This window comes from Alligator sinensis, unplaced genomic scaffold (assembly GCF_000455745.1).
Source record: "Alligator sinensis unplaced genomic scaffold, ASM45574v1 scaffold417_2, whole genome shotgun sequence".
NCBI lineage: Eukaryota > Metazoa > Chordata > Crocodylia > Alligatoridae > Alligator > Alligator sinensis.
Genome location: NW_005842456.1, coordinates 1,134,947 through 1,144,860, shown reverse-complemented (window position 1 = coordinate 1,144,860; position 9,914 = coordinate 1,134,947). Strand labels below are relative to the sequence as shown.

Genomic DNA, 9,914 nt, shown 5'->3' with positions numbered 1-9,914 from the left:
CGAAGAGCTCGGCCCGGAGTAGGCTTCCTGTCACGGTGACAGGTGGGCAGGCCACAGAGGTCGGCCCCAGGAGGCCCCCCCGGCACACAGGGGAAGGAGTTGGGGGGAGAGAAGGGACATGGGGGGAGGGGCAGAGTGAGGCCCCTGCAGTGAAGGAGGGAGTGGGGCACTAACAGTACAGCAGGGCTCGTCCGGGGGGTGCAGGGGGAGGGGGGCTCCCGCAACAGCACAAACTCCAGGAGGGCATGGGGGTGGCATATGCCCCCAGATCTGCCAGTGCTGCCACCACCTGCCCCAAGCACAGCTGGGCCCAGCCCCCCATAGGGAAGAGGCTGGCACTGCCCCTGGCCCCAGCCTGCAGAGGCAGCGCACCCTGCCCTGCGCATAGATCTGGGGGCACATCCCCCGCATGCCCTCCTGGGGTGCACACAGTGGCGGAAGCCACCCTGCCCTCCCCACACCCCCTGGACGAGCCGCAGCTCCATCCCGTGTCCTGCCCCAGCAGTACCTGCCAATGACCCTGCCCCAGCACCAGCTCCACTCACTCCCTCACCACAGGGGCCTCAATCTGCACCCAGACCCACACACAATCCACTTACCAGCCAAACCTGGCTGCTCTCCACGCTGCCGGGCGGTGCTCCTGGCTGCCTGTGTGCTGCGCTTCGGCTGCATGCATACACAGGACATTTATTGGCCACACTAGCCAAAAAAGCCAATTGCCAATACTCTCAATTTTCCTCATATCAGTGCCGATCCGATATGGGACCAATGTATTGGTGTACCTCTATTTTTCAATTTATGTAATCAAATAAATAATATAACAAAGCAGAATCTGATGCTGTACTGTACATGGCTGCTTATACTACAAGTGTAAGGAAAAAGACCACACATAAGAATAAAAATGTAGTTTAAGGAGGGGGAAAAAAAGGATCATTCTATTAAAGAAGGGCTGTCTACTTCTAAGTATCTAGGAGTCACACTTTGCATGGGTTGGAAAAGTAAGGCCCATGCTAGTGTGATCCACAGACCACCATAGACTTCAGACACTAGGGGCTGGAAGGGACCTCATGAGATCATCGAGTCCAGCCCCTCTGCCATAGGCAGGAAGTCCGCTGGGGTCAAACGATACCAGCAAGATAAACATCCAAATGCCTTTTGAATTACTCCAGAGTAGGTGCTTGCACCACCTCTGGGGGGAGTTTGTTCCTGGACACTCAGACTGTAAAGAAGTGTTTCCTGATGTCCAGTCTAAACCGGCCTTCCATAAGTTTGTGACCGTTAGACCTTGTTATCTCTTGGGAATAACAACTGCTCTCCCAGGTCCTGATGTACCCCTCTTATATACTTATAGGCTGCCACCAAGTCCCCCCTGAGCCTTCTCTTCTCCAAGCTGAAGCGTCCCTTGTCCCTCAGCCTCTCCTTGTAAGGCTTGCTCTCTTGGCCTTTGATCATACAGGTGGCTCTCCTTTGGACTCTCTCAAGCTTATCCACGTCCCTCCTGAAGTGGGGGGCCCAAAACTGGACGCAGTACTATGCTACCCCTTCACTGCCCCATGGTCACAGGTAGTCCCCCCCCTGGCAATGCTGCCCAGCAGACATGGGTAGCCCCCACCTCAGCTCCCTTACCGCACCCCAAGTTAAGATCTCCACCCCCCAGGCATGGGAGTAAGAAACAAAAGCTGAGGGTGGGATGAGGAGCCTACAGACCACAGCTGCAGTAGCAGCCAGAGCAATAGGGAGAATGATGGCCAGGTAAGAGCCCAGGGACCACACCAGTTGGACAGCCCTGCTTTAAAGAGACATTCTATTTTTTTAAAACCCTGATTATTTATTACAATTAGAAGAGTAAAATAGCATTCTTTTGTTTTCAAATGAATGACTTTAATACAGGCATAAAGCAGAATTCTCCTGTGTGCAAGGAACAAACCATTTCTAAACCAAAAGACAAGTAAATAAATGCGTACCTTTTGTTGCCTTTCCTGTAATGACTGTGCATTCATTCTTAGCCTTTGTATTCCCCTTACTATCTTGTGCAAGGACAAGATCCAATGCTTTCTGTACATCAAATTTACTATTCAGCACTGCTTCCACCATCACCTGCTCTGGTACAGACTCTGCAAGAACTTCTCTCATCTGGTCAAGGCATGAATGAAGTCGAGCTGCAAAAAATGAAGGTAATAAATGCTTGTTTTGTAGTTCTGTAACTACAAACACCATATTTTCAGCAACTATTTTTGGGATGAGACCAAATTGGAAGAATTATTACCTTCCCTCAAAAAAACAGTGAAATCTGACCTTTTGTATAGCAGGTGTCACACCAACCTTCAAGGAACACAAACATTCTTACAAAAAACACCTAAAGGCCCCATTATTTAGACGTTATCAACTTGAACTATATTTATTTAGAAAAGAAAAGCAAATAAGCAGCTTAAGACTGTTCAAGTAATTTGGTACACCAATGTGGATCCATTTAACAGCACATTTTAAGTATTTACAGATGCTGTAATTAACTTCTAAGGTAAACAGCATCTTTTCAGGCCTCAGGATTTAACAGCTGAACAACCATAAATGCTTGCAGCTTGAGATTAACACACCACCTCCAAAGCTACCTGTAAATTTTACCTTTCCTAAAACTGAGAGAGACTTTCTAGGTCTTAAACTTCCTTGTCTTTATAACCAAGCTTCTCTATCACTACTAAATACAGTACAAAAGGTAAAAGGAAATGAAGAGTATGCTACAGAAAAAAGGACAATTAAAGAAAACTGAAATAAAGAAATAGTGCACTCCTCATATGCATACTGAATAATTACCCAACCTTCTTAGCTGCATAATACAAGTCCCAAGTGATTACCTATTGCTTGCACTGTAATGAGCCCCTCTTATCCACAAATTGATTAGGGGCATAAGCTTGCCTAAATATGTAGCACCTTTCAGCACCACTCCTAACTGCAGAGTAACTAACTGTACTCAGTTTAGCTGAGCAAAATAAGAAAACCATCAAGGAGAAAGCAACTGACAAATGCCTGCATCTAGAAGCCTTGAAAATGAAGAGTGCTAGTCCATTTCAGGGCTGCTATCTTCTCTTATTTACCAGGCTTGTAACATCAGTTCTGAAAGTGACTATTAGAAGCCTAGAAAATGAGGGGAGCTAGTGGGTTTTGGGGCTATCACAGCACTAACAGTGCAGCATACTCAAAAAACATCCACAAGTTGGGAAAACTGCACAGCAATTTTTCACTCCAAAGGCTTAAATGGACTACAATGTATACCAAAAGTTTAAATTGGCCTCAAAATTTAAACTATTTGTTTTAAAAACGGCATTGCCAAAGATGCTCCCACTGGCAATTACCCACAAAGCCCTGCTACAGACTGCTTTTGATCTTCTTTTAATTTAATTCATTAGAAGCATTTACTATCTCGTATAGTCAATCTGACCTTGCCTTTATTTTCCAACACCAATACTATCTGTACATCTTGTTAATATCCCCCCTAATTCCAATTTAGGACTGACAGTATAGGAAACAATGAGAACTTTCCTTGACAAAAAGTTTCACTGCGAGCCAAACTGGTCAGATGTTTGTGAAAGTAATAGAGGAGGAAATATTTCACACACACACACACACACACACACACACACACACACACACACACACACACACACACACACACACACACACACACACACACACCCCCCACTCAGTTCTGCTACAGCCACATCTGCAATTCCTTCTGTTCTATTCCACCAAAGAAAGCTGGAAAGGGAACTTCCAGTAGTGGTTTCTACCTTCAACTTCTGATGCTAACCATATGAATACCATTCCAAGTTAAAAATATTCAAATATTTCAGTTCAGCATGGTATTTAATAGCCCAGGAAAAAAAGAAAAAATATGTCCTACCAGTACCATTCAAGTGATCCATTAGATTTCAACATTCACAACTAAAAGTCGTAAGTCCTTCACCCCAAGTGAAGCAAAGGTGAGCCCTGATCTCAAAAAAAAAAAAGACCTGACAGTAACAAGGTTATCCTCCTACCAGACATCTAAAGCACTACTAGCATTATGGAGGTTTTAAAATTAGCACAGTTTTCAGGATTGCAACAGCAACCATGAGATTTTTTAGTTAACAATGCAGTCACCAAAAGAAACTTCACAAACTGATAACTAGATTGGACAAGAACTCAATCAACTCAACAAGGAAATGTGAAATTTACTAAGACAATCTGGAAAGTTCATATACACCATTTTTGAAAACAACAAGTTTTTTACATCACAAAAATAAATCTAATACAACATTAAACCACGTGATCCTGCCCTGTTAAAATGGCCTAAGTAAAGTCAATATTCAGAGCAAATCATATTCTTACTAAAATGGGACCTTCTATGCCTAACTGAAAGCAGCTAACATATAATATTAAAGAAAAAGCTTTTGCTAAAGAAAACTACGGCCAAAAAGCATTAACATCCTGAAATTACTGTTTTTCAAAACTTCATGAATAACAAAAATAGGTTTATAGAGAACAACACCTGAGGCTCAGGGACTGCTCTCAAAAGCTATGTCTGTTGGGAGCTACTGAACTTCCACTTACGGCAAATACTCACTCTAGACTACAGTTCAGCTCCTAACTGTCTTGGTTACTTTTCCTGAATCATAGCCCTAAGTATATATATAGAACTCCAGGGTAACAAAGAAAGTAGGATGCAAGCAAATACCCAGAAGCTACTCAAAAGAACCTAACTGATAGATCATTTTTTTTTCTTCAATGGTTTCTTTATTTACAGACTAGAAAGAGAAGTAAAACATGAACTGATAGACTGTCAATTGACTAAAGGGTAAAAAACCTCTAGAACCAACTTATGCTAATTCTGGGGAACAGCAAGTAGTGAATTTATAAACAAAACCCCCCCCCCCCCACCCCCCCCCACACACACACACACTCAACTTTCCCGTGGTCAATGAGAATGATGCCTATCTCTGGCACAACTCTGTTCCCTGGCACAATGAAGAGCAGGCACTATACTCCCAGGATCCCTGATTTTGTCATTAGTGACATCATCACCCCCAATCCTCTAAGGGCCCAGCCTATCCCCTCTTGCCCTGGCTTATAAGGCCCTATGAGGGTCAACTGGATAGCCAGAAAGAGCATTTCAACTATAGACAGGGCCCAGCACTGCGAGCACATGCAGTGCAGGTACAAGGGAGAGGGTGAGCCCCCCTGCTGATGTGTGTGGCCCTGTCCCCGCACCACAGCAGGCCATCCAGATCCACAAAGCCCTGGCTGAATGCCTCCTCATCCACGTGGACCAGTTTATAAGACAGAGTTGAGATGATTCGTGGTGGCAGATGCCACACAGAGAGGCATTACATTTTAAAAATAAAAAGAACATGGAGAAGGTCTGAGACAGAGATAAGGAGAAATTACTTCCTCTGTTACTTCCCAACATCTAGAGCTGTAACCCATCAAAAGAATATATAAGCAGAACTATTCTAGTGTTGGAACCAAAACCATACACCAGGTTCAGGTCCAAGACTATAATGCAAGCTCTCCCCCACGCACCTATACTAACATTTCATTTTAAGGCTTTATCCCTTCTCTACATGACAGTGATTTTTGACTGAGCTAGGTAAGTCCAAAGAGTTTTTGGTTCAGAGTTGAAAAGTAACCCAAGTCTCAAGTAACACAAACTTGGATTAAACAAGACACTACCTGCATCAGGACATTACAAAACACTTCTGATTGTCAGCAACCACTTACTGCACGACATGCATCTGAAATCACTTTGGAGAATGCAAGATGGAGAGAGTAATTATGGATTGTAGATATTGAAAACAAGAAACACAGTTTAGTTTTGGTTATTTTTTTTCCCCACAAAAGTCTTCAGATGAAGAAAGTGGAAGTGCTATTAAAATATTTCAGGCAAGATTTTGCTCCCTAATTTACACCCACATATATGGCTGTTATTCCTAGCTTCTTTACAGGTGTATAGAGCTCAGCAGCTTCCCCTGATAGCCTTAGTTGGCTTCATTCACCCCTGAATGTATTGTCTTCTCTCTACCTGCTCCCCCAAACTAGAATTTTTGCATACTTGCAACTCTTCTTAATGATTATCCCATTGGAAGTGATTTTCCCCAACTCAGGCAATTTCTGTAATTCATTGCAATGAGATAAAGAAGGACCAGATAGAGAGGTACCTTATAGAGCATACAGTACAGTACAAAGAACCAATCCTGCCCAATAAAAATCAAGGAAAAATTACCCCAATTTCAGATTTAAGTGTTACTACATTTTTAAAACTGACATGTATGAAGGACTGTGATAAACAGAATCCTCACCTCCCACCCCAAAGTTTACTGCACTATCCATTAAACCACTTCAGAAATTACCCACTTGGAAGTGTAATTGCCCTGAGTACAAACATTCAATCCTTTTTAAAACCTTTGAACAATTTCTTGGTAACCAGTGTACTGTCCGCGGCCAGGAGACCATAGCTCCACTGCCTGTCCTGCAAACACAGTGTCTTCAATTGGCTGGTAATGCTGGGTGCATGCTAATTAGGCAATTAAGAAAGAACCATGGAATATCAACATAGTACCAAGTGATCCTGAATCATTATTTCTAGGGCGTGAACTAGACGCCTGACTGTCTCCATTCACTAGGGCTTCCAAAGAAAGACCCTATTTCCTGTTGCTTTTCCAAAATTCTGTACAGATTTTAGGGAATCTACTGAGTTCAAAATCAAATCACTGTTTCTTTTGCAGGCAGCAGATTGGGAAGGCAGGAAAAGAGTTTCCTCTCCTCCCGCTAAAGAAGGGTGTTTCCTAAGGGGAGCATCATAGACACCGTGTCCCAGAGGTTTCTGTGCAATTCCTGAGGGGCTGTAAGAAAGGAACGCTACATTAAAGCTAGTAAGACCATTGGATATTATTATTCATGCTAGCAAAATGCCCGTCATGAATGACAGCGGGGACAGGACAGAGAGCAGCATCTGACCCATGCCCTCCCCCACACCCCTGCTGCTGCTCTGGCTCCAGCCCTGCACCCCACTGCTCCGTGCGGAAGGAGACTTGGTGCAAGGGTGCACAGGGGTGGGGTAGTGCCCAGCTGCGGGGTGTGGCACAGGGAGCAGCCACAGCGTGGAGAGCACTTGACAGCTACGTGGCATGGGGAGCGACTCTGGGGTGTGATGCAGGGTGTGCACAGGGGGCCATGGCATGCTTGGGGGAGGCGGTGCACAAACATGGGGCAGGATATGGAGTGGGGAGCAGCCCCAGGGAATGGCACAAGGCGCTCGAGGGTGTGTGGCACACGGCTGCACAGGGGGGTGGCCCGGGGAGCACCTGCCGGCTGTTTCCGCATGGTATGTGGAGCAGCCCTGGGGGGTGGTAGGGCACACTGGGAGGCATCGCATGAGGCTGTGTGGGGAAGTTGTGCGGACGCAGCCATGCAGCACAAGGACTGGCCCCGGGGTGCGGTGCAGAACACGCAGAGGGGACGTGGCGTGCAGGGGGGGGTTGCACAGCCATGGGACATGGCATGGGGACAGGCCACAGTGGGGGTATGCCCACTGGCTGTGGCCACACGGTGTGGGGCTTGGCACTGGGTGTGGCACTGGGTGACAGCTGGTGGGAGCTGCCTGTGGCTCCCCCCGCCTTCCCCCCATCCCGTGCCCTCCATGCATGCTCCCCCTCGCAGCAACCTGCAGCCGCGCCCTGCATGTTCTGTGGCTGCAGGTGGCAGGCACTCCACGCACAGAGGGGAGGGCATAGCACATGCTGGGGGTGTGACGTGTGGTGCCACGCAGGGAGCATGCATGGGGGACGCACCCCACCTCACCCTGCCCCGGGTGCTGTATTTGGCATGCGCTGCCCACACCCATGCCTGCTGTCCTTGCAGCACCCTGCCACACCGTCCCTCCCCCCCAGTCCCCACACCCTGCGGTGGGGAGCACAACCTGACCCCACCCATCCCCACCCCCACCTGTCTGTCTGTCTTTCCTAAGGCTCCGAGCCGCACATGAGCAGTTGGCCCAGAGTGTTAGACAGACAGACTGAAGTAGTAAGGCTTTTATTATATTAGAATAGCCAGGAAAAGCTACAACTAAAAAACAGTACCTCATAAAAAAAACAGGTGTGGAAGCTTGACAAAACCAGAGTTCCTGGACCTAGCTGCCCTATGTATGTATCTGTGGGACTCTCACACTCTATAACAGGCTGTCTGAACCAGCTTTCTGTCACATGCACATGCTTCCAAACCATTATGCAGGTGACCAGAATTAGTAGAAACTGGCTTTAAGATACGAGAAAAGAAACTTCTGTACCTGGCCTAACAGCTGTTATGAGGTTGAGAACTACTGCCATTAAAAAAAAAGTCTTCAACCCTGATCAGAAGTGGACTTTAGCCAAAATAAGACTGAGTCAAATCATAACCTCTTTGATATCTCTTGGCGGTTATGACATCTCAATCATACTCTTTCAGCATCAACAAGCTAATGTCTACTGAACTACATGAGCACTTGGACCATTTCCTTCATAAATTACTTCCAACTTTGAAGGGATACAAATGGAGCTAGCTTCAAAGGCAGTGGCAGCATGCTCCTGGTGATGAGACTAAAACAAATTGCTTTCAAAGTGTATCTTGGATGGCACTGGAGGGAAAAATATTACCAGTCCCAAAATGATGATACCTGTGAAAAAGGATAGAGATGGTTCCAAGCTGGAAAACTGTAAACATAATGGGAAGGCTAACAATTCAAAGTGAGATCAAACCTGAGGCCAGAATTATGGAGAGATTTAGAAGCGTGTGGACTGGAGCATTTTTTTCTAACACTGCCTCTGTCCAGTTGGCATGAACCAGTGCAGAGCCAAGGGGCAATGCATTTCTGGTAGCCCATCAGACTACTGGTGAGCTGGATCTGGCCCATGGGCTGTATGTTTGACACTTCCTGGTTTAAAGGATGGTTATTACATTTAGATTTCAATATTCTTCATTTGAAATTAGTAAATGCTAAATTTTTAATTCTAGGTATTATATTTATAAATGCATTTCCAGATAAGGTTATGCTGATCTAAATCATTGTGCAGCTTAAGTTTTTCATTTCACATAATATACATAATTTTAATATAAATCTTTGAATCACAGAAAAATTCATACTTAAAATGATGTAAACATGATAACTTCTAAGAGAATTAAATTACTTTCCTACAGTTACCTTGATCAACTCCAGTTAGCTGATGATTAGATGTAAAATAACTGGCAGGTTCTTCAGCATCTTCATGCCCATATTCTTCTGCTAATGGCTCAGCAAGCACAGAGGGCTTGTCACGTCTTGAATAGATAAACTGAGCTGCTACAACATTAGTAAGAAACAGAACATTTAAAATGTTTTCCCATTCTTTAAACACAAAAATCTAACTTCAGGGAAAAACAGATACTGTCTTGCCTCAGCTGATTTGGAAAAGAAAAAAATACAAATCTCATTTTAAACATATTATTATTTTAAGATATTCAAATGGGACAGTCACTGTCTAATTAGCTATTTAGGATGGTCCCTCATTACTAAACGTGAAATGTCCAAGGAGAAAGCAATATCTATGCATCTCTGAATATCATGTACAGTTATACCCAGTTCAATATTCAACCAAAATTACCTTATGCAGACTAAAAAACTGAACATTTGTATGGATCAACATCTCTCACAGTTTATTTTTTTTAACCTGTGACCCAATCTTTATATTTATAATCACATGTAGAACCCTTTCCAATGTTTAAACTTAAAAAAAAATCATGGAATCATAGAAGTAGGGTCGGAAGGGACCTTGTAGATCTTCAGGTTCGACCCCCTGCCTGGGCAGGAGGAAAACTGGGCTCAAATGACCCCAGCCAGGTAGGCATCGAGCCACTTCTTAAAGACCCCC

General features: G+C 44.8%; 1 protein-coding gene across 1 annotated transcript in view; it reads right to left on the bottom strand.

Moving 5' to 3' along the window:
* HBS1L (HBS1 like translational GTPase) overlaps positions 1-9,914 on the bottom strand; it is a 113,257-nt gene that overhangs the window by 87,220 nt on the left and 16,123 nt on the right. The window contains exons 3-4 of the mRNA XM_006030672.3: positions 9,209-9,346; positions 1,965-2,159 (exon numbers count right to left, since the gene is read on the bottom strand). Of these exons, the coding sequence (XP_006030734.1) occupies positions 1,965-2,159; positions 9,209-9,346 (333 nt within the window). The remainder of the gene's footprint in view (positions 1-1,964; positions 2,160-9,208; positions 9,347-9,914) is intronic.